Raw genomic sequence first — 24913 nt, 5'->3', positions numbered from 1 at the left:
CCCAAACTGTAAGAAAGCCTTTATTGCAAACCAACATAGCTCAGAAAATAATAAAACATAATAATAATTATTATAATAATACATCTGGAATAGCCCTAAGGGGCCAGTCTGGGTTAACGGGGATGAAGTTTTTGATGGGGGTTTCCGGAGGCAGCTCACAGAGAGGTGGGGGGGGCGGGGGTGCAGGCACAGGGCAGGGCTTGCGGGACTCCTGCCCACATTACGAAGGCTTTCCATCGACACAAGAGATGAGGAATACAGCCGTGGGTATGCCAGTCTCTTCTGCCAGGCTGTCCCCACTGCCCCCTATTCCATCAGTAACTATATGCGCCCAGGGGGTGCCACGCACTGGCTGACAGACACCCTCTTTGTAAATCTCCAGGCCCACAAACTGGGGGCAGGGTCTTTGAGACCCATGCATCAAGCAAATCCAGGCAGATTAGAGGGTGATGCAAAGAAGAGTTATCTCAGCGCACAAAGAATTGGTCACTGGTGCATTTTGTTGCCGCAGGATAAGAGGGTGTGATGGCCAATGGCATAGATGCCTTGTTAAAAGGTTAACTGTCTGTGGCAGCATGGGAGGGGGGCAGCCCTCAACCCCAGCGGCTAAGCCTGCCCTTGGAGCAACGGGTGGAACCAGAGCACCAGGTTGCCTGGGCCCTTGGCCTTACGTGCTTAACTCCCGAGATGGCTCTCTTTGGGGGGCTCTGCCCAGGGCATCGGTGCTCTTGCCCCCACCCAGCCCCAGAAGGCAGGGTGATCTCTCCAGTTGCCAGGACGCAGAATACGTACCTTCAAACATTCCAGACAGCAAATGCCAGCAATTGAGGAAAGCAAGGAATTACAGCCAAGGATGGAATTAGTTAACTGGACCCTCACAGAACAAGTCAGTGGCCCACCCACCGCCCGACACAAGAAGGACTCTCTGCCCTCAATGGTCACGAATGACTTTAGCAGATTTGTGGCCCACCGTCTACAGCGCAGAGGAGATCACAGGTGGGAGCTGTAATGGCAAATCGGCATGCAATGAGATGATCGCATGCAAACCCTCCCCTTCTTGAAGGCTAGAGGCTCGGGGGCTCACTCCTTCCTTCCCCCTGCCCTGCCCCCAACAGGAATTCTGCAGGGACGGCTTTTCCCAACACAGGTCAAGGAAACGGTTGCCAGTGGCACAGCTGCTGAAGCCTCTACGGCCAGCTCTTCCGCAGGAGCTGGAAAGCGGAAGGCACACGACCCTGAGGCCCTCCCAGCTCCGCTGCTGGCCGTGGCTCTGCCCCCATTTTTGGGAGGAACTGATAGCCTGCAGGACTGCTGTGCTGGAGCCCACCTGGCCCAGAAGTGGCATTATGGTCTGGCTCTGCCTTCAGGGCCTTCTGGCTCTCGCTGCCTGCCTGCCGCCCGTGAAAAACCTCCGGCCTGGAGGGGATCCAGCAGATCCTCCGCTTGGCATGCAGAAGGTCCCAGGTTCAATCCCCGATATCTCCAGTTAAAAGGACCAGGCAATAGGTGATGGGAAAGACCTCTGCCTGAGACCCTGGAGGGCCGCTGCCAGTCTGAGTAGACATCACTGGCCTTGAATGACCAATGGCTGCCACCCCCAGCTGCCTCCCCCACCCCCGGGGGTCCCCTCCCCTTGCTCTCCTGCCCTTGTCAAAATGACTGATGTGTGTGTCCGCATGCAGCCTGGATGATGCATCTGGGAGACTTTGGTAGAAGAACCAAGTGTGCTTCCCTGGAGCAGGCGGGAGCACCCAACCACACGTGCCCTCACAAAAGGGCTCCTAACAACCCCTCTTTTGTTTACACCCTGCTTTTCTCTTCCCACGGGCAGCTGTGGCCACACAGCCCAATCCTCTTGTCTCCCTCCAGAAAGGGCTGCCAGCAGCTGAGGCAGTCAGAAGCGGGCTTCCCGGTTGCCCCTGCAAGACTAGGCCACACACGGCTCTGCCCTAAAACCCAGCTGCATGAACCAGAAGAGCCCAGACGCATTTCAATTTGGTGCCAAAGACGTGGCCTCCAGAAAAGTTTCCCAATGCCAGACCAATTGCCAGAGGTTCCTGCTTCAGCCTGTTTTGCCTTCAACACAACCCAGACAGCTGAGTTTGGCCTGTGCACTGACCATTCATGCTCAGAGCATGCGTGTGATGGATGTGTGCACACACCTCTCCCAGCTTCCAAAGGGACTTCAGTATACGCTGTGGGCCCACAAAGCCCGATTCCTTCATCCTCATCAGGAGGAAAGGGCCCGACACCAGGGGATGTTTGGACTGCCACCTTCTCAATGGGACAAGGCTCCCCCCCCAATCAGTTTAAGACTTCACCCCACCTTAAAGGCTAAGCATGGAGACGAGGCACTGTGAAGCAGAAGCACACTCCCACAAGGCTCTGGGGAGTCCGGGGAGGCATGATCTGCTCCAGCGGCTCCCAAACACGGCAGGGCAGAGCCCAGATGCTGGCTTGCCCGAGGACCGGTTTTTGCCCAGCCTCAGCCTTCTCCCTTCAGGCACAGCTGTCCTGCCCTTGCTCTCCCTGGCAGCGCACCAGAACAGGGCTTGGCTGTGTCCCTCTTTCCCTGCCCCAGCCCATGGGCCCCCTCTCAGCCCAGGAGTCGACATGCACCAACCCGGTTGCCATCCTTTCCTCTGGGGCAGCCTGCAAATGACGGGCACGGGTGCAGCTCTCCTCGCTTCGGACTGCTTACCTTCTCCACCACACCCTCCCCCCAGCCCTCAAGCACCATGCCAGTTTGCAGCCAAGAATTTCCCACCACCACCTCCTGCCAGGGCTCAAAAAGCGAGTCCCACCTGACTCCACCCAGAATCAGAGATCTTAAGGCACAGACTCCCCCCTTACCGGCCGGGGGGGGGGCTTCAGCAGCTGCTCGACTGGCAGGTGGGGCACCAGCCTTCTCCTGGGGCTCCTGCAGCCACCAAGGCTGAGCAGGTTGCCCACGACACAAACGCACGGAAACAGAATCAGCCCGCTATGCAAGCACAGAACCTTCAGGCTAGAGGCAACAAATGGGGGGGGGGGCAAAGCTACATCAACAATACACTGGAGAGGGTCGGGAGGGCCGCCTATTACCATGGGGACATTTGTAAAGTGCTTCTGTGGCTGCCCCAGGCCCCCCTGCTCTCTCCCCAGCTAGCCCTTGTGAAGACGTGGACAGAGGGCCCCTCCTCCAAGGCCATTTCCTGGGCCCCCACCTGCACACCCTCCTCTTTGGTCAACGCTTCCACCACTCCCTGGCCACGCTTCAGACATTTCCAGGCTGTCTGCCAAATGTGGGCTTAGGGAGAGCAACGGCAGAGAGACCTTTGCATTGCTGAGTGGGGGTGGCAACGACCTGTCCCGAGGGCTGCCCCTCCCCTTTGTGCTGAGCCCAATGGCCGCCTGGAAGGGTCGCTCTAGATCAGATCGGGCTTCCTGCCTCACCATCGACTCTAGCAGTTCAGGCCCACCCAGCCCAACGCGGAAACCCAGCAGTTCCACCCCCGGCTTTTGAAGCACGCGGCCCCCTGCTCCACCTCAGAGAGGTCCCTGGCTGCCCCCACGAGGGCACAGCGCACAATTTCAGCGAGGCAGAAGGCCCTTCCCCTTCTCGCACACAGGAGCCCGCTGCGTCCTCTCTGGAACTCCAGGCAGGCGAGGGGGCTGGCCTTCCTCCCACCGGGTCTTGGTCCAAGCCGACTCCCTACACAACAGCCCCCACCGGCAGTGATGCTTTCGTGGTGCCCCTCGCTGGTTCCAGCCACACAACATCCCCCCCCACACACACAGGCCAGCCAGATAATCTCTTGCAAAACCATTCCAGGAAGAGGCTCTGCGGCAGGGGAGGGCAGCAGAAGGTATCGCTCCAGTTAGCCAAGCACCTGCTGCACCAAGAGAGGATTCCAAGGCCCCAGAAATGCTGGACGTGGCTCCCGAAGAGGGGGAAGTACCAGAAGCTGCCCGTGGGCCAAGCCCACCATCTCTAGCTTTTGCCCACCAGCTGGCTTAAAGCCAAAGGCTGGCACTGCCTCTGCTACACCCGCAGGCTCCAGAGCCAACTGAGTCCATGTCTGCAATGCAGTAGGCAGGGAGGGGGCAGGTGGGGCAGGAGGGCAGTCCCTCAAAGCCACCTTTCCCGAGGAAGCCAGGGGCTCTACTGACACCCCTGCCCCGGTGCTGCCCAGTCACTCCCCTGCCCGTTTCTCTCCGTCTGTCCGTCTCTCTCTCGCATGGTGGCGGAGACAGATTTGCAGGGCGGGCGAAGGAAGAGCTGCTGACTGAAGGGAGCCGACCCGGTCCTGTTGTTCATAGGAACAAATAATGTTGGGGAGGGAAGGAAGAGGAGGGGGTCAGTGAGGTGAAGCCACATACTTGGCACGATGCTCCCCCTGCGCAAGCTTCGGAAGGGAGACGCCCACTCCGCACTCGGTGCTTCTGCATGAACAGACCTTTTCAGATGGGAGTCCCAAACAGCCACATGAGCCTCATGCCGGGAGGTGGAGGAGCAGACGGGGTTCCCAGTTCGTTCCAACAAAGGGTGGCTGCAGCTTGGAGTGGAGGGGGGGGCTCCTGTCCACGATACATGCATGAGCTGCGCTGCCCCCTCCCCTCGCAGTCTGTGCTTGCACAGCGCCCGTCTTTGGGGGAAGCTATCGCAAGGAGTCCGGGATGGAGCACAGCCTCGGGTTAGGGGCGGCCGGGTGGCTGCCCTGGCTGCCCTGCTGGAGCTGAAGGGCGCGTGGGGGGCAGGGAATCCCCAGCCAGGCCCGGCCAGGGGTGTCTCTGCTCCCTGCCTGGAGCTGCCCCAGATGTGGGGGGTGAGGAATGACCAAGGAGGCCCTGCTGGCATGGCAGAGGCAATGCAGCATCTCGTTCGGGGCGTCAACCGCGGAAGAGCGAGGGAGGGCGAGGCTCTTCTGCTTGGCGGTGACCGGCTGGGCCTGCCCCATGGGGACCACGGGGTGTGCGCTGGAGGTGGGCAGCCCCGGCAGGCTCAGCCGGCGTTGGCAATGAAGCATCTCGGCGTGAGGATCCATCACTGGCGGAGGGGCACTCAGCTTAGGCCCCTGGTCGGAGCTTGGTGCCACTCCCTGGAGGTGCGTGGGGGTCCTTGTTGCATGAGGACCAGAAGAAGGATCTCCAGGGAGGCTCTGCCCGTGGGGGGGGCCATGCGGGCCAGAGGAGGGGGCCCGGTGGATGCCTGGAGTGGCATCCCCAGCCAGATCCTGGTGCGGGGCTGGCGTTGCCCGGTGGGCTGCTGACGCAGGATCCCCAGGGAGAGCTTGCTGGAGTGCCGGTGCTGCCAGGAGGGTGCTGGACAGAGGGTCGGTGCCCAGGACCTGCCGGTGGGTTCTCTGGTGTGCGCGGAGAGCAGACTCCCCCTTGAAGCGCTTGGGACAGCAGGTGCAGGCGTGGGGCCGCTGCTGCGAGTGGGTGCGCTGGTGAGCCGCGAGGTTGCCCTTCTGACTGAAGCGCCGGCCGCAGGTGGCGCATGGAAAGGGCCGCTCCCCCGAGTGGATGCGCCGGTGGGTGATCAGGTTGGCCCGCTGGTTGAAGCGCTTCCCGCACTCAGTGCAGGCGAAGGGCTTCTCGCCGGTGTGGATGCGCTGGTGGGTGATGAGGTTGGGCCGCTGGCTGAAGCTCTTCCCACACACGTTGCAGGGGAAGGGCTTCTCCGTCTGGCGGCTCCCCCGCTGCACGGGAGCCTTGGGCTCGGGGCTGATGAGCCCTTCTTGGACAGCGTGGGTGCGCTGGTGGGCCGCCAGGTTGGCCTTCTGGCTGAAGCGCTTCCCACAGCGCAGGCAGGGGAAGGGGCGCTCGCCCGTGTGCACCCGCTGGTGGGTCAGCAGGTTGGGGCGCTGGCGGAAGCGCTTGCCACACTCCAGGCACGGGTAGGGCTTCTCCCCGGTGTGTATCCGCCCATGTGTGATGAGGCCCTGCTTCTGCCGGAAGCACTTCCCGCACACGACGCAGGCAAAGGGGCCCGAGCCCAGCCCCTGGGAGGGGCGGCCGGGACCGCAGAGGCTCGGCTCGCACGAGGCCACCTCTTCTTTCTTGACACGGGGCTGAGCTCGCAGCTGGGCAGCGTTGGGGGCCAGGAAGAACCCCGCCGCCGCGCGGGAGCTGTCAGGGAAGAGCTGGTAGCGCTCAAGGCTGGCCGCAAAGCCCTTCTGGCCGCCCTCCTCTTCCTTGATCGCCTTGCCGCGCCCGGCTGCTCCTGGATGGGAAGAGGAGGAACAGAAGGGGTGGGGGGGTCCATCAGATCTGCTTAAGCATGACTGACTGCTGTTATGTCTCCAAGGAGCATACACTGAATCCCAGTTCTGCCCCCTGGGGCCACAGAAAAACCCTACTGCAAAAGCTCCCTTTCAGAATTCCAGTGAATTTAAGCACCAAGGCAGAGCCTCATCAGGCAGCCAACTGCCGGCTCTCCCACCATTTAGGGTGGCCCATCTGGCATTAACCACAGCCTGGGGTTTTCCCCACTGTGGCTCTGTGGAATGGGCTCCCTGAAGAGGTTCCCCCCACTCCTTGAAGATCTTTAGGAGGCGCTGCAAAGCCTGCCTATTTGCCAGGGCTTCCGAGAGGGTTTGAATGGCAGGGTATCTTTTAAGGGGGAAAAGAATTGGGGTGTGCGATTTTATTTTTGGTTTCAGCTGAGGATGTCTTTATTATTTGTAAAGCCCCGTGAACCACGAGGAAAGGCAGGATATAAATGTTTTAATAAAGAGAGACTGGACACTGCACTCCTGAGCAACCCAGTCACAAGGAGGGAGAGACGTTTCACAGGGTGAATGGCAGCCGAAAGCAGCTGCTTCTGCTGCAGCAAACCAAGGGGCAAACTTTCATTAGCCGGACCCAAAACCAAAGTGGAACAACCCTGTTCAGAACTCAATGGGAGGCAGAACAGAACCAAAATAAAGAGGAGTACAGCTACTTCTTTCTTGCAAGTTGCTTGTTATGTGCAAGATCTTTAATACTCCATGAATATATTTAAGATTGAGAACACTATAGAATGCATACACCTTGCTCCATGCAACAGCTGCACCCAAGCAGAGGCTTTCAGCCAATTCTGCAGTCGGTGGTCAGGGAAACTCTGGATCAGACCCCCACTGAACCACAGAATTAACTGCGTGGCCCTGGCAAGTTACACAGACTAAGTTTTACATGACTCAAAGGACTACTGTCAGGATTTTCATTATTTTTTTTTTAGGTGGAAGAACAGGGCAGTAGTACAGGTGGCCCGGCAGGAAAAAACAGAAGAGAAAACCAAACCCACTATACATTTTTAACTGCCTCTTAAGAATGTGTGCATATTTCTCTTTAAGAAAACAGCCGCCTCAGGAACAACGTGGGTGTGAGAGCAGCAGGCAAAGCTTTCAAACAAACAAGCTGCAAGTCCACTCCATCACATCTTTGGGGAAAGAGCCAAACACAAGCCAAACTGAGAAGAAACAGAGACACTCCGGCCTGATAGTTGCCTCCCCCCCTCCCCGAGACACCTTTCCCCACCTTGGCAGGAGCCAGTGCACAGCTTGCCTTCCTCGACCTTCTGACGGTCCGCGATGCCCAGCTCTTCCCACCGCTCGATCCAAGACAAGCCTTCAGGTTTGAAAAACCGGTAGCCTGATACAGGGACAGAGGAGAACTGGTTAGCCGGGGAGGCGATCGCAGAGCTCAGTGCAAGCCGACGGCACACGAGGGAGGAAGAGGAACAGGAAATATTCCTAAGGACGAAGAGGGACTGAACCCATTTTGTGGGAAAGACTCCTGCCCGTGAGACAAAGCAGCGGGGGGACAGAACTTGCCAGGAGACCTTCCTTATATCCAAGAAGCAAGCACAGATAACAGCACCAGCAGAAGTTACAAATGGCAAATTGTGCCTAATCATAGCTCAAAATCTTTCACTCCTCCCACCATTTAAGTGCATCAAAGCCCTTCATGGCTTGGGACCATCTTCTCCTTTATTTATTTATTTTATTGTTTCAATTTAATACGCCGCTCTCCTCAGCTGAGACCGGGCTCAGAGCAGCTTTATATTCCTGCCCAGGAATTAAGATCACAGGGAAAGGCCCTCCTGACCGTCCCATCAATCAAAGATCGTTTGGTGGGTACGCAAGACAGGGCCATTTTTTGTGGCAGCCCCACGATGATGGAACAACCTCCCCAGGAAGGTGCCCCTGACCCAATCACTTTCAATCTTTAGGAAGCAGCTGAAGATGGTGGTGGAGTCGTTAAGAGCGGTGGACTCGGGTGAACCGGGTTCGATTCCCCACTCCTCCATATGAGCGGCGGACTCTAATCTGGTGAACCGGGCTGGTTTCCCCACTCCTCCACAAGAAGCCTGCTGGGTGACCTTGGGCTAGTCACAGCTCTCTTAGAACCCTCTCAGCCCCACCTGCCTCACAAGGTGTCTGTTGTGGGGAGGGGAAGGTAAAGTGATTGTAAACCGCTTTGAGACTCTTTAAAAGTAAGAAAATCAGAGTATAAAAAACAACTCTTTTTCTTAGAGCCACATTTGGTTAAGTTTACTAGCTGTCCTGAATTGTGATTTTAAATTCTGGGTTTTTATGTCTATGTATTTTGTGTATTTTATCTGTGCTTAGTAGAAGAGAGAAAGAGTCCAGTCGCACCTTAAAGACTAACAAAATTCCTGGCAGAGTATGAGTTTTATATATCTTGCAAGCTGCCTTGGGCTCCATAAGAAGAAAGGCAGCCAATAAATGTTTTAAATAAATAAATAAAATCTGCAATTCAGTTCTGCTAATAGCACAATTTGCAACTGAGGTATAGCTTGTTTCTCTACTTTCCACGCAGCACCGTCCATTTCAAGCCATTACAGCCATGGGCTTCCCTGGCTCCACATGGGCCGTCTCCCCTCAGAGAACCTGGAGGCCAGGAGGTGAACGCGACGCCAGGTAAGGCAGACGCACGATGCCATCCCTGTCACACAGCAGCAGGAGTGGGGCTCACCTGGTCCCACCCTCAAGGTAACTGAGGCCAGGTAACTAAGCTCAATTCAAAGCTATGCAACTTCCAGAAAAGCGCATTACTTTTCAGTGGTAGAGTAAGTGGGATAGTAACTGTATATGGTAGTATTGCAGCTTTTATTCCTACTACCAGTAAACATGCACATAAGGCAATCCAAGAGCAACACAGCAGAATGTCTGGGGAAATGTGGCGTGCCTTTACTCCAAATGTAATCTGAAGATGCTGCAGGGCAAAACAGGACTTGGAGGATCCTGTCATCCAACGGAGCCCACTCAATGAAGGCTGAACCCAGTATGACAAGGTGGGGCCTAGAGACAAGACTACATATACCATGCTCACAGGATTCAATCACGGCAATAAGATCAAGATTTTATTGTCGTACTCAGCCCTGAGCCTGGCCTTGGCTGGGGAGGGTGGGCTAGACATTTAAATAAAGAAAGTATGGGCCCTAGCCCAATGGCTCACCTGGGCAGGGGTCTTGTGGAATCCCTCTGGCAGAGTCCAGCTGATCACCAAGGCATGGCTCTCCGGCACGCTCAATCCGAGACAGGAGATCAGGTTTGAGAACTGGATAGCCTGGACAACAAGACAGAACCCAGATTCACCAACGTTGCTTGAGACAGGGAGATGACCCAGCGCCCTCAAGATGCCTGGCTAACTGGCACCTGCTGGGGCAGCCAAGTGAGAGAAAAGCAGAATGCCAGAGATTCCGGGGGCTTTCTTTCTTGCAAATCGCCTCCTCCAAAGCCCAGGCCTCACACGCAGGATCGTCCACAATGCAGCCTGTCACCTTTGACCAGATGTGGACACACCGCTCCTCTCCCGATAGCCTCAAAGCAAGAGTGCAGCAATGCCCACCATGGGAAGGGGGCTCCACTTGACTCTGGCCTGTACTGGACAGAGACGCCCCGGCTGCTCAGTCACCAGATCTCAGCAACTGTGTGCTGCTGCTCAGGGGAAATGAGAGCGCCTGACATTTGGCCAGCCGGGCTGACAGAATGCCTCACTTGAGCCCAGCTACTGGACAGAAGGCATCCAAGCCCTCCAAATTCACTATGGACTGGTGAATGAAGCCGTCTCCCCACCCCATCCTCACAGCTGCTGCCCTTCACACCCGCCAGCATCTCTAAAATGAAGCCAAAGACATTTTACCCAGGGAAGTGACCAGCTCGTAGTTCTCCATCACCACATCCACCAGCTTCTTGTAGATTCTCCAGGGGCTCCTCCAGGGAGACACAGTCCAGGAGGGGCTCAAGCATCACCTGCTACAACACACGAGGCTGGTCAACACTGCCTCGTGCAGGAGGAACACAAAACCACACAGCCAGGCTCTGACAGGCTGAGGTTCCTACAGCCCAAACCCAGAACCTCCCCACTGAGTCAAGGGAAGAAACGTGGAGGCGCTCTTCACAGGGCTAAGGGAAGACCAGGGAGATGCACAACCCACGCTTCCTGGTCCCCATCTGAAAGCCACTGTTTATGTGCCAAGACCGAGAAACAAATGAGGAAAACTCCCCCCCAAACATGTACGCACGCATACACACATATATCACAGGGCCAGTCTTATCCCATGGGGACAAGGCACAATTAAACAAACGGCATTGAACTGGGCTCCCTTGCACTCCCACCCACCTGGGACAGACAGCAAGGTGATGGACGAAGGCAGCATGTAGCCCCAAACAGCTCCACCTCATGGCTCAGGCTCCCCCCACACCATCCTACCTGGGCTGCACCCCCTGCAGGCATTTCCTGGTCCAGGTCTCCAAGGAGGGAAGCACATGTTTCACAACAACCGAAAAGGCAGATGGGATTCACTGTTTGAACCTTCCTTCCTCCTCCTTATTTTTGCTGCATTTTCTGTAAGCCCCTGCACCAATCAGGAGAGAGAAAGAGAGAGAGAAGTGAGCAAATAGGATGAGCTGGGGGGAGCAGTGCATCCGGAGCAAGGCTGGGTGATCTGCACATACATTCAGCCCCCCTGCAATCCTTGCTGCTGCTTCATTGTCCTACACAGCAACAGATCCAGCCCAGTGAAGAATTACCTGAACTCCTGATCTGCACCATCTTTCATCGGGTGCAGAGAAAGTCAATGGAAATGTCCCCCCCACCCCTCACGAATACTAGAACTTTGGTGCACCCAGAGAACGGGATGGGACGGGTGACAGATTCCGGCCCAGCACAAGAACAATTCATTCCAGCGATGTGGAGCAAAAGATTCCCCAAAACAGAAAGTTTTCCAATGGTATATTTTGCCATGGGAAAATTTTCCACCCCACATATGTCAATACAGTCTCTGCTTCTAATTGTCAGGGCGTTCGCGTTGCAAAGCCATTGTGTTCAATGGGCTAAATGTGGGATATGAAGCAGCAACAAACTCCAGTGCTTATGTATGGCCCAGACTAGTACATAATGTATTTGCCTTCTTTTGCACTAGTTTTACATTTAAATGTGTCTAACGTTATTACACCCTGACCTGGATGGCGCAGGCTAGCCTGATCTCGTCAGATCTCAGAAGCTAAGCAGGGTTAGCCCTGGTTAGTATATGGATGGGAGACCACCAAGGAATACCAGGGTTGCTATGCAGAGGAAGGCACTGGCAAACCACCTCTGTTAGTCTCTTGCCATGAAAACCCCAAAAGGGGTCGCCATAAGTCAGCTGCGACTTGAAGGCACTACACACACACACACACACACACCATTATTACAATTATTATAGGAACACTCTCTAATCCAAACGCCACCAGAAAATCGACATTACTGAACTGTTCTGCTGCCACAGGATGCGATGCTGGCCACCAGCTTCCATTATACTGCAAGGAGAGGAGCCGTGTTGGCAAAATACAAGGGGTCCATCAAGAGCTACAAGTCAGGATAGCTAAACGGAACCTTCATGTTCAGCAGCAGTGGCGCTCGGCTCAACACACGCTGTGGCGGGTGGGGCAACAATGGGGAGGAAGGTCAGCTCACAGGGCTTCTGGGTGGCTGACCCTGCTGGAAACAGGGTGCTGGACTGGATGGAGCTTTGCCTTGACCCCGCAGAGCTCTTTAGCATCCCGAGGCCTGAAGCCCCTCTCTTCCTCTACAGGAAGTCCCTTCCTCAGATGACTGGGACCCAGACGGAAGATTCCTACAAGTATTTCTCACAGCCCGCCATTCAGTCCTTTTTTTTACAAACCAGTCCCAAGTTCCTGGGAGACACTATGAGTTATACAAGACCATGCATGTGCCAGGATTTTGCACAAACAAGAAAACTGGACCCAGAGAATCTCAACATTAACAGCATAGTGAAATTGTGGAACTCCCTGCCCCAGGACGTGGTGATGGCTTGCCAACTTGGAAGGCTTTAAGAGGGGAGTGGACATGTTCATGGAGGAGAGGAGTATTCATGGCTATTAGTTAAAATGGATACTAGTCATGATGCATACTTATCCTCTCCAGTCTCAGAGGAGCATGCCTAATATATCAGATGCTGTGGAACACAGGCAGGATAATGCTGCTGCAGTCGTCTTGTTTATGGGCTTCCTAGAGGCACCTGGTTGGCCACTGTGTGAACACACTGCTGGACTTGATGGACCTTGGTCTGATCCAGCAGGGCTTTCCTTATGTTCTTAACAGTCACTTCTTTTCTAATAAGAAAGTAGCTAGCCCTTAAGACAGCAACTATTAGTTTGGAGTTGAGTAGACAAAGGCAAATAAAGTCTCTAAAGTCCATCTTGGGGGGCTATCTTCAGGGCCACACACAACCACTTGTACCTCCACGCAATGATGCAAAGTAAGGATATAAAGCTGGTAAAAAATCACAGCACATTCATCAATCAGGATGCAGCTTGACTATTTTTCTCTCTGAGAGATGTAAAGCATTCGAAAGGACCCAGCAAGCTCAGTCACCGCACAGGGATCGGAGCCCAGTCCCACCCACTCAATACACCTGGCCAATTGCCTGAAAGGAACAAGGGTTGCTTGGCCAGGTGGGGACCACCCGAAAGACTGCTTCCAAAGGAGCACACCCAAGCACCCTGGATCTTGGATCTGATTTTCCCACTCGATCCCTCATCAGCACCAAGTCTGTCAACTGTGCGTGCCGTCCGCCACCACCGTCCACCAAAAGACCTGAGCTGTCAAGGTGGGAGGTCGGGACCACACCCAAGAGCATTTAAGGGATTATCTAGAAGCCAGTAGTACGCCCAGAGGAATGAGAAACGGGGAGACACAGCCAGCCAAGGTGAAGGCTCCACTTCTCAACGCCACTCTTCCAGACAAACTCCGCCCACACCCACCCACTCGCTGGGCATGTTGCAGGCCTCCAAGCAGGAGCCCAGAGACAAGCCATTTTTAACAGGAAACCCACCTACCCACCCCGTGTATCCCCAGCAGCCACACAGCTCTTTCTGATCTCTGCTGTCCAGCTTGAGCCACGTTTTGCCGCAAGAGCAACGGGGGCTTCTGAGATCTTTGCTCCTTCCCTACAACCACATCTACACTCTTGGCTGGAAGATGATGCTGGCCACTAAGATTCTGAATCTTTTTCCCAATCCCGACCATGGGCAGAAGACAAAAATGGCGGGCCGTTTCCTCAAGAGGCGTTTCAGTCACTTTGGGGGATTTCAACCCTTCCATTCAAAATGCCCTCACCTCAGCATCCTGCATTTGCAAATTAACAGGCTTTCTCTCCAACTGAACCCCCCACCCATCCTCTGCCTCCAGAAGGCCAGGCCAGGCGGTACCTCCATTTCTGGAGGACAGGGGGAACCAGCACGTGAGAATGCCCGCCTTGAGAGGCTGAAGTGAGAGCCAGTGTGGGGCAGCGGTTAAAGTGTCAGACTAGGATCTGGGAGACCCGGGTTCGAATCCCCACTCTGCCGTGGAAGCCTGCTGGGTGATCTTGGGCCAGCCGCACTCTCTCGGCCTAACCCACCTCGCAGAGCTGTTGCGACTATCGAATGGAAGAGAGAAGCAGGGATGCCGCCCTGCACACATCGTCATGTGGGAGGCATGGGGCATATTAAGGACGACCCTGCGCACGTACTGCAGACATGGCCAGAGGTTATGTTTTTCTAGGGGAAAGGTTTTGGTTCCATTCATCCAGCCCTGTCATTCCACAGGGGTCCCCCGGCCAGCGGGGCTGAAAGTGTCAGGCTGGGGACTGGGAGGCCCCGGGGGTCGAATGCCGCTTCTGCCATGGAAGCTTGCTTGGGCGGGGGGGGCGGGGCGCGCTTGGGCCAGAAACACACTCTCCCGGCCTAGCCTACCTCACAAGGTTGTTGTGAGGATAAAACGGCGGAAAGCCGCTTTGGGCCCCCGCTGGTGAGAAAGGCGGGGTACAAACGGATTGAACAGAGGCAAGTAAAGTACAAGCCTTCCCGTCCCCGGGGGCGGAGGCGCCGCTCGGCTCCGGCTCCTTTTCCGTGGCCGCGGGCGGCTCCGACCGAAGGGGGGGGGAGGCGGCCCCCCTCCCTCCCTCCCTCCGGAGAAGAGGGCCCCGCCGACGGCCGCCCGCCCGCCCCGGCACTTCCCGAGGGACGGAGGCCCCGCTACCGCCGCCGCCGCCCCCCGCCAGCACATCTGCCCCCCCGAAGACACCCCCCGTGTACGTGGGAGGGGGGAAGAGCTCCGCGGGCCCCCAAGCAGGGCGGGGGAGGGGGCCCCTGCCTCGGAGCGAAGCCGCCCCTCCCCGAGAGACGGACGGGCGGGCGGACGGAGGGTCGCAGCCCCCTCCCCAGCGACCCCGCCCGAGAGCCCCTCCCTCCCCCCCCCGCTCACCAGGCCTCGCGATGACCCCCTGACCCGGCGGGCGGGGTTGCCATAGCAACACCGCGACGGTCCCGGCCGTGGCGGACGCGAGGGCCGCGTCACCGTCGCATCATCGCCGGGCCCGGTGACCTCACGCGCTGACGTCACGTGCCCGCCGCGCGGCGGAGGGGCGAGGCCACCTTTCGCTCTCGCCACGGGGTTTTTTTTTCCTCCCCTTAACGACTACGAGTACCCGGATGAAGGAACCGGAAATGGCCGCTAGTCCCGCCCACGCGCGACTCGCACTTCCCCGTGTTTTCTTTCCCGTCCCTTCATTCTCCGGGATGGTGGCTCCGGGGCATTATGGGAAATCGAGTCCCCGCGGAGAAGAGAAGCCGGCCCACAGGAAGATCTCGCGGTGGTTACGCTACGGCGCGAGATCCCGTGAGAGGGTCTCGTTGTGATGGTCCACGGGAAATGTAGTCCTAGAGCGGTGGTGGCGATGAGTTAGAAACTTCCGGGAGTTCGAGACGGAGGAAGGATAAAGTACATACCGGAAGCTCTGGGAACTTTCCCGGAAGTCTGGGGTCGAGAGAGCGGCGCGTGACCCGGGAGTTCTTCTGGGGTTACTAACGAGTAATTTGCAGACCATAGAGAACAGCTCCCTTGGAGAACGCGCCGTGGCTGCTTTGGAGGGCCGACTCTATGGAAGCACAGCCCCACTCAGGTCTCTCCCCAAGTCCCGCCCTGCCAGCCTCCAGCCCCCTCCACCCCAAATCTCCAGGACTTTCCCAACCTGAAGTTGGCAACCCTGCTTTCAGTCACCGAGATTCGAGCTCTGGCACATTTGGTGCCATCAGACACAGAGGGGAGGCGGCAAGCAACGCAAAATCATTCTGCGGCTTGTGCATTGAAGGAATTTTATTCCACTTATTTAAAATGGACTTCTTCTTGCAGACCTGGAATCTAATATCTCAGATAGAGTTGCCATATTCTGTGCAGCTGCCAGAGTCTATCGAGGTACCGGATTGATTCAGTGGCACGTACTTGTAAACACCAAGATAGTTTAAAATATGACTAAAAACTGGCGCAGAACACTCTTAACAGTATACCATTCCACTAAAAGCAAAACAAAAATGCTCCAGAACCACAACATTCGCATCGTCCTCTTGAGGAACCAGGCCTGCTCTTCCGCTCTGAACTCCAGGTGGAAAAGTTGTGACTTGCAGCCCTTTGGGAAGGCCAGTACGGAGCTGCAGCGCCTGACTTCCAAGGCCCGGCACAATCATTATCAAGGCCCCACTTCTGGCGGCTGCAGTTTTCAGCCACGTGCACACCGCTAGAATGTAAAGCAGGGTCTGCTTTAAGGAAGGCACCTGGCTCTTGGCAGCCTCTCACGCTGAGGACAGACTGGCACTGAAGCCTCTTTTCAAGTAACAGCCAGTAATTAATTAAGTGCTACCAAGCTGCAGCCAACTTATGGCGACCCCATGGGGTTTTCAAGGCAAGAGACATTCAAAGGTGGTTTGCCATTGCCTGCCTCTGTATAGCGACCCTGGGCATTCTTGCTGGTCTCCCATCCTAATACTGATCAGGGCTGACGCTGCTTAGCTTCCAAGATCTGACGAGATCAGGCTAACCTGGGCCATCCATAGGGTTGCCAACCACCAGGTAGTAGCTGGAGATCTCCTTCTATTACAATGGATCTCCAGCCAATAGAGTTCATTTTCCTTGGAGAAAACAGCCGCTTTGGCAATTGGGCTCTATGGCATTGAAGTCCCTCCCCAAACCCCGCCCTCCTCTGGCTCCACCCCAAAAATCTCCCGCCAGTGGCGAAGAGGGACCTGGCAACCCTAGTCATCCAGGTCAGGCCAGAGGTGAACAGAGGTGGTTGGCCATTGCCTGCCTCTGCATAGCAACCCTGGAATCCCTTGGTGGTCCCCCATCCAAGTACTAACCAGGGCTGACCCTGCTTAGCTTCCGAGATCTGATGAGACCGGGCTAGTCTGGGCTATTCAGGCTGCTAACAGCCAGCAACCCTTTTGAAAAGAACTAGTCTTTTGATGAAATTGCCTATGAAAGAAGCCTGAGTACTGCTCTTCTGCTTCACCACCTCTGACATCAGCTGTATAATGGAGGGGGAAAGGATGGAACTGGACAGATACAATTTGACCACCAGGGTGATGAGCAAGTCCGTGAGAGAGAAGCCCGGCCAGCAGTGCTGGGAAACGTGAGGCTCCAGGCTTTTGGTTTGTTTGCACAGTTCCCGAGGGAATGCTGCTTGCTTTGAAGATCAAACAGTGATCGATTCCTGAAAAAAGCAGAATGAAAACAAATTCCCCTAGAAGGGCCTCTTCATGAGGTGACCACCAGAAACAAGGTAAGGTGCTTTTTTAAATGCTCAGATGGTAGAAGCAGAAGCGTCCTGAGAAATAAAGATTCCCAATTACTGGGAATACGAATGTCCCAAACCTTTCTGAAACATCAAGACGTCTGAATGGTACAATTCCAGCGATTTGAAGTTCAGGGTCAGGAAGTCACTCCCTCACTCACCCAGGTATATCTGAATGGGTAAAGCGACTCCTCACTGAGCAGAGACTGGAAAGGAAAGGCCTTGAAAAGTGTGTGGGAGGCCAGAGTGGATGAGGCCATCAGCAAATTCCCTTTGGAATGTTTCAAGTCTTCAAATTGTTCCTCGGCCCTCAGAAGCAGGGGCATGGGCAGGGTCTTCTCAGTGGTGGCACCAAGCTCCTGGACATCTTTCCTGAGAGAACCTTGCTGAACTCCATCCATCTTAGTCTTTGTACGCTCAGCTAAAACCATTGTTTTTCTGGGGGCTTTTGGTGAATCGTTTGCCTGCTGCTCTTCTTCTCCCCCCTCTCTGGTTTACATTGCTGAGTGTTGGTCCACGTCCACATCTTTTGTGCTGCTGGGTGATATGCAGAATTCTCATAAATTCGATGATTACTCAGGGTTTCTGGTTAGGGTTGCCAACTCTGGCTTGGGAAATTCCTGCAGATTTGGTTAGTGGAGCCTTGGCTAGGGAGGGCAGAGTTTGGGGAGGGGAGGGGGCTCAGCAGCGATATGATGCCACAGAGTCCCCCTTCGAATCTGCCATTTCTTCCAAAGGAAATGATCTCTCTCGTCTGGAGATCAGTTCTAATTCTGGGAGAACTCCCAAGCCCCACCTGGAGGTTTGCTGCACTAGTTCCTGGGGGCATAATTGTTTTATGCTTCTTAATGATTGTTGGCCACTGTCAGCTTTGGACTGAAAACTAGATGACAAATACTCTTAAGTAAATGTAGTCTGATTAACAACAAAGCATAAATGTTGGGGGCTCCACCTTCTTTGTGAAATTGGAGCCAATCAAGCTGGGGGGTGGAACTACTGTGAATGGGGAGGGATAAATCGGTTAAGGGGCTATTTCAGTGGAGCAGGAGATATTTCAACCCACTTTGCAGAATGAATTTCCCTAGAAATGGGGACAAACAACGGTGGTGTGTTGTTGACCTGGTTACAATGATACATTTTGTCTTCTTGTTATGGATTCCGCATCCACCTGGAACACAGGCAGGGCAATGCTGCTGCTGCAGTCATCTTGCTTGTCAGCTTCCTGGAGGCACCTGGTTGGCCACTGTGTGAACAGGCTGCTGGACCTGATGGGCCTTGGTCTGATCCAGCAGGGCCTTTCTTACATTCTTATGATTCAGCAGAAGGCAGCTTTCTGTGCTCATGTCTTGTGCTGTTGACTCAGTGGTCCAGCCTCTGCTTGGCATGCAGAAGATTTCAGCTTCACATGAACACATGAAGCTGCCTTATACTGAAACTGACCCTTGGTCCATCAAAGTCAGTATCATCTACTCAGACCGGCAGCGGCTCGCCAGGGTCTCAGGCTGGGGTCTCTCTCATCATCTACGTTGCCTAGTCCCTTTAGCTGGAGATGGCACTGGGGATTGAACCTGGGGCCTTCTGCATGCCAAGTAGATGTTCTGCCACTGAGCCATGGCCCCTTCAATCGCCGGCATCGCCAGTTAAAATACTCAGTCTATTTTGAGTAGACTATAGTGACCTTGGTGGACCAGTGATCTGATTCAGTAGAAGGCAGGTGGGTGTGTTTCCTTGTGCTCCTGCTCCCCTGGGCCACTCTCTCCCCCACACACGGTCCCAACTGGCCTTTGCTCCCCCTTTCACCTCTGGGACATTAATCAATATGCCGCTGCTGGAGAGGACAGAGGGCAGGGCGAGGGGAGGGGAGGGCGTGTGGTTGGGGCATCTCCTGGGGGAAGAGGTTAATGAGTGACCCAGATCAGCAGGGGGGAGTCTGCTTGTGGCTGGTCTGAGGAGCAGATCCCAGGGCAGAGAGGAAGAGGAGGAGGATGAAGCAGCTGCTGGTGCTGTGCTGGGGCCTTCTGGCCTTGGCCGGCACGACCCCCTTGCCCCTGCAGAACAGGGCGCTGGAGATGGTGCTGGACGAGTTCCACAACAAGAGCCACGTCCAGTTCGTTTTTAAACAGCAGTCTGTGGTGGAGAGCGTGGAAACGGTGAGTGTGCCACCCGGGAGGGGTCATCTTCAAAGCCCTCCCAAGTTCTGACAGAAGCAGCACTGGCTGGAGAGAGAGGCCGCAGGCCTGTCCACCCGCCCTGCTGGGTCTGAAATGAGTTGCCCTGGAGGGTTGCCTTGGCCCGGGTAGGATTGGCCCACGCATCTGCTTTGCACTGCTTTACATGAGGTGTGCCCACTTGCCTCAATCAGCATCCAATCAGGGCCAAGACTGGAGCTGCACCATAAAAACAAACAATGTGCTGGTGAAGCCTTGGGGTGGGGGAACAGACTGTTTCAGGGTGGCCCCCTTGGAGGTGCTGTCCTACAGAAAACAACTCCCTGAAAGGAGGAGGTCGGTGGAAAAGGTGGCTGTGCTCAGCATTTGCTTCAGAGGTGCTAGTTTTTTTCCCCTGCACATTTTTTAAAACAAAGGGTGCACTTAAAAATGTGCCCCTGCAGTCCAAAATTGTTCCTTCCACTCAACAGCTTCACTCCACAGCCTTAGAATCTCTTGCACAACAATCTTCAGCGTGCTTTGCATGCTCCTCTAGAGTAGCAGGGAGGGGAGGCCGTGTGGTGTTGACCTTCTTCTGTTGGGTTGCTGCAGCTCCAGATGGGGACGTTCGTTGACCTGGAAATCAATCTCGTTCAGACGGTCTGCAGGAAATCACAACGAGGGACGCCGAACTGCCGGATCAAAGCAGGCGGGGTGAGCCAGAACACACCCTCTCGAAATGCCTTTTAGGCTGCTCTCTCTGTCACTGGTAGGGCCAGATTTCTTTTAAATACGATGACCTTCTTTGCCCACATAATAAATCAAAGGCCCCTCAATATCTGAGAGATTCATCCCTCTTGGAGGGTGCCCTAATCCCACCCTGAACATTCCACTAGCAAGGGCACTTTTCTACTTTTCCTGGCTGGCTGGTGAACTTTCTGCAATGGCCATGAGAACACACATGTTTCACATGAACACATGAAGCTGCCTTATACTGAATCAGACCCCCCTGGGTCCATCAAAGTCAGTATTGTCTACTCAGACAGGCAGCGGCTCTCCAGGGTCTCAGGCAGAGGACTTTCACATCACCTACTTGCCTGGTCCCTTTAACTGGAGATGCCAGGAATTGAACCTGGGACCTTCTGCATGCCAAGCAGAGGCTCTACCACTGAGCCACACCGCCCCTCCCCTATAACATGACACCGGCTCCAGACCTAGCCTCCAGCTGGAGTCTTGCATCTGGGTCTTTGCCTGCTTTGGAAGGCTCTGAGTTGGATGCTGGCTCTGCTGGAAAGAGGAAGGGCCTGGGGCCAACATGGAGCCCTCCAAATCAAGTAGCTCCCCAGACGTGGCTTTCCTGGTGCTCTTACTGGTTCTCAGTCCCTGATCCATTTAGGCTGTTTTTGGAAGCATCAGGCCTTACACTGATGCTGCAGTCTAGCCGGCCAATACTCTTCACAATTTGTTAAGTAGCTTCAGGGATGGATGTCATGTTGATGAGGGAACTAGCTTGTTCTCTGTTGCTCCAGAGACTAGGACACGGAGTAATGGATTTAAACTAAGAGAAAAGTGATTCCACCAAAACATCAGTAAGAACTTTCTGATGGTGAGGGTTGTTCGACGGTGGAATGCGCTGCCTCGGAGGGTGGTGGAGTCCCCGTCTTTGGAGGTCTTTAAGCAGAGGCTGGATGGCCATCTGTCAGGAGTGCTTTGATTGTGGGATCCTGCATGGCAGGGGGTTGGACTGGATGGCCCTTGTGGTCTCTTCCAACCTTGTGAACCTATTCTCCCATGGGCTGCATATGCCCACAACAGCCATAATTTGCCTGCCTTTGAGCTGAAAGTGGTTTTAAGCCCCTTCAAAGGTCAACGGCTCCCACAGGGAAGCTGAGAACTGGACTGTTCTTAATGACACTATTGAGCTTCCTTTCAGAGATGCCAAGCATGGCTCCCCCTTCCCGCTATGGCTCCCACAAGTAAATAATGAACATTAAACCAATTTCTGTGTGCTGAAGAGAGACTAGGCCTTTTCTCAATGGAATTTGAGGAATGTTGTTCATGTGATAAAGAAAGTGGGAGAACAGAATTGAGGATTGACGGTGGGTTTGTTGGAGGTTCCAGCCCACATGGGAGCTTTGCTCACCTCACCAAACTAGAAAACGCAAAACTTTATGAAGTCATCTCTTGTGCAAATGGCCACATATGAGGGCTTCTCATGCTGAGTCCTGCTCTGTGTAGCGCAGGAGTGTCTCAGGCAGAGGAAGGGCTTTCCCAGCCTCTGCAATGGGTTCCTTTTGCACGGGAGATGCTGGAGACTAAACATGGGTCTGGCTGCATGCTAAGCCGATGCTTCCCACCCCCATCCTTGGTCTCTCCCCCTTTCTTTCTGTGCTCAGAGGAAGCAGATGTGTTTGGCCTGCTTCAAATTCGACTCCAGTGAACACGTGTTGGACAGATCCGTGCGGTGCCTCTCGCAGCAAGTCCCAATCTTCCAGGTGGGCCTTTCCCTCTCCTCTCCTTGGCATGGCCCACTTGGCCAGCCTGCCTCCCCCAGCTAGGGTTGCCAGCTCTGGGTTGGAAAATAACTGGAGATTTTTGGGGCGGAGCCTGAGGAGGGCAGGGTTTGGGGAAGGGAGGGACTTCAATGCCATAGGGTCCAATTGACAAATTGGCCATTTTCTCCAGGTGAACTGATCTCTATTGGCTGGAGATCAGCTGTAATAGCGGGGGATCTCCAGACAGTACCTGGAGGTTAGCAAACTAAAGAACTTGTACTGGACAACGTAACTGAAAAACAAAAAAAGCACTATGGCCAATAAACGTCTTAAAGTACAACGTCTATATTACAAGAAAGTTGATCAAACTACTATACTACTACAGTTACATTAACAGATGTAAAGCAATAACAAACGTATATATGTAAAGGTGTCTATGTAGTCCTATTTCTGTACCAACTATCTAACAGTGCAATTGGAATAAACAACACATACTGTGCACATTAGAGGAATAATAAGTCTAAAGTATCACACATGTCCTGCACTCAGGCACGGTAGCCAGGTCACAAATAAGAACAGTGTCAGCAACCATAAATCAAGCGAACCCATCTGTTTTCACTTGTTTATTCCAATTGCACTGCTATCTAGTTGGTATAGAAATAGGGCTACATAGACACCTTTACATATATATGTTTGTTACTGCTTTACGTCTGTTAATGTAATTGTAGTAGTATAGTAGTTTGATCAACTTTCTTGTAATATAGACGTTGTACTTTAAGACGTTCATTGGCCATAGTGCTGTTTTTGTTTTTCAAGTACCTGGAGGTTGGCAATTCTACACCTGGCCAGCCTGTCCTCCCCCAGCTAGGGTTGCCAGCTCCATGTTGGGAAATACCTGGAGATTTTTGGGGTGGAGCCTGAGGAGGGCGGGGTTTGGAGGGGGGTCTTCAATGGGGTATAATGCCACAGAGTCCAGTTTCCAAAGCAGCCATTTTCTCCAGGAGAACTGATCTCTGCCCAGGGAAGGGTGGGCAGGCCGTGCCCTGCAGTTGTGCTCCCAGCGACACCTGCTGCTCTGCACCCCTGGGGAAGGGCTGGTGAGGCAGTGGGAAGATGCAGAGGAGGGCAGCAGGAGAGGAGCACATGGGCAGGGGGGCTGTGGGCAGGGGCCGCAGCAGCGGATGGATGGGGGGCCAGGCGGAGCCCCGGCAGTCTCTCCCTGGAGCTTCTGGAACCTGGAACTGCCCCGCCCTTACTTTTGGGGAGTCTTTCTGTTGTTATCTTTTGGAGGGGGGTTGTACCATTGTGCCTTCTGCATGTGCTCGAGGGAATTGCACTCTGCTTGCTCAGAGGCAATGGTTATTACAACAGGTTGCTAAGTGCATTATCCACCCTGAGCCTTAAAAGAGGGTGGGCTACACATTTAGCCAGACAGAATTGTTGAAGAAGAAGCTGGGTGGGCGGCAGCTTCTGCTTTCAAGAATCCATTTGTCTTTAAGAGTACTTAAAAAAAAATGCTTAGAGATTCAGACGCCTCCCCTGCGGAACATCCACATAAGCCTAAGAAGTCTTTGCCGGAGCAGAGCTGAACGGGGTGGCCCGGCAGACATGGCCCCTCTTAGCAGGGTCCGAGGAGCATGGGGTCCCGTGCTGCTTGAGCTCAGGGCACCGCCCCCCCCTGCCCTTTTGGTCACCCCATAGCAGGTGAAGAAGAGGCAGGCGCAGGAGTGCGAGGAGGTCAAGCTGACGGGTGAAGCACATTTCCGGCCCGGCGTGTTTGCCTTTTCCAAGGGGCTCCCGATGTGGTCTAACTGAGGGGGCTGCTCCCGGAAGAAGGCTGCATCCTCTGGTAAGTGCTCCGCTGTGGAGGAGTCAGAGACCTTCTCCCAATGGGAGGAATGCCAGGGGTGCGGGAGACACCCCTGGCCCAGAGCTGGGTGGGGTTGTGGGGCTTGGCATGGCTAAGGGCTAGCAGGACTCCATGACCATGGGGGGGGGGGAGAAGCATCTGAGGCTGCAAAGGGGAAGTAGAGGCTGTTGGCCAGGGCATCAGAGCCATTGGTCACAAGGTACAGGGACAGCCGTTTAGGCTTTGAGAGAAATCTGTAATAATGGAGCTTTCTCCACAAGCTCCCACCACCACCACCTCCAGGAGAGCCCCCCTGACATTCCTCGTTTATGCACTAAGTAATAACTGCTGGAGGAGCCCCGTGGCGCAGAGTGTTAAGCTGTAGTACTGCAGTCAAAAGCTCTGCTCACGACCTGAGTTTGATCCCGACGGAAGTTGGTTTCAGGTAGCCGGCTCAAGGTTGACTCAGCCTTCCATCCTTCCGAGGTCGGTAAAATGAGGACCCAGCTTGCTGGGGGTAAAGAGAAGATGACTGGGGAAGGCACTGGCAAACCACCCCGCAAACAAAGTCTGCCTTGGAAATGTCAGGATGTGACATCACCCCATGGGTCAGGAATGACCCGGTGCTTGCACAGGGGACCTTTACCTTTTATAATAACTGCTGGAGAGCCAAGGGAGGGCAATGTCCGCGGGCACCCCTGAGCTCTCAGACTCTATTCCCGGAGGCCCCAGTCAAGCCAGGGATTGTTATTCCAGCTGGATCTGGGTGGGCAGGCAAGGAGGAGAGATGACTCAAGTCTCGGTCACTGGAGGGTGCTGAGAGGACCTGTTTCCTGTAGAAATGGGGAGAAATGCCATCTTCTGGGCATGGAGTAGGGGGTCACTGGGGGTGGGGCGGGGAAGGTAGTTTTTAATTTCCTGCATTGGTCAGGGGGTTGGACTCGATGACCCTGGGAGGTCCTTCCAACTCTATGATTCTTAGGGAAGTCCCAGAGTGCTCGGCATTGGGGGTCCGACTCCCCTCCCGAACACCCCCCGACAAGCTGGAAGGGGCTCAGAGGGGAGCATGGGGATGGTGGGAGCACAGCCCCCCTCATTAAGGGCCTGTGTGTTGTTGCTCAGGAAACGGCCCCAAGAGACAAAAAGGACAGCTCCTCCTGTGGGAGGCAAGCCCCACCGCTCACAGAAACAAGCCCACAGGCTCCAGGCAACGGCACTAACCGGTAGGGAGGCCCATTCAGGCCAAAGCAGCCTCTTGAATCATAGAGGGACCACCAGGGTCATCTAGTCCCCTGCACAATGCAGGTAATTCACAACT

At 54.8% G+C, this 24913-nt stretch overlaps 2 protein-coding genes across 2 annotated transcripts; one reads left to right on the top strand and one right to left on the bottom strand.

Annotated features, from left to right (window-relative positions):
* Positions 1-4640: 4640 nt before the first annotated feature.
* LOC130484278 (zinc finger protein 25-like) lies at positions 4641-14968 on the bottom strand. The gene is made up of 5 exons (XM_056857182.1): positions 14743-14968; positions 10135-10247; positions 9448-9558; positions 7504-7617; positions 4641-6208 (listed from the first exon to the last, which is right to left on the bottom strand). Exons 2-5 carry the CDS (start codon positions 10163-10165, stop codon positions 4641-4643), a joined length of 1824 nt encoding a protein of 607 aa, XP_056713160.1. The 5' UTR covers positions 10166-10247; positions 14743-14968.
* Positions 14969-19068: 4100 nt separating this feature from the next.
* RARRES2 (retinoic acid receptor responder 2) lies at positions 19069-23561 on the top strand. The gene is made up of 4 exons (XM_056857754.1): positions 19069-19254; positions 19864-19965; positions 21648-21746; positions 23448-23561. Exons 1-4 carry the CDS (start codon positions 19090-19092, stop codon positions 23559-23561), a joined length of 480 nt encoding a protein of 159 aa, XP_056713732.1. The 5' UTR covers positions 19069-19089.
* The last annotated feature ends 1352 nt before the right edge of the window (positions 23562-24913 follow it).

This window comes from Euleptes europaea, chromosome 11, assembly GCF_029931775.1.
Source record: "Euleptes europaea isolate rEulEur1 chromosome 11, rEulEur1.hap1, whole genome shotgun sequence".
NCBI lineage: Eukaryota > Metazoa > Chordata > Lepidosauria > Squamata > Sphaerodactylidae > Euleptes > Euleptes europaea.
This window is presented reverse-complemented; position numbering and strand designations above follow the sequence as displayed.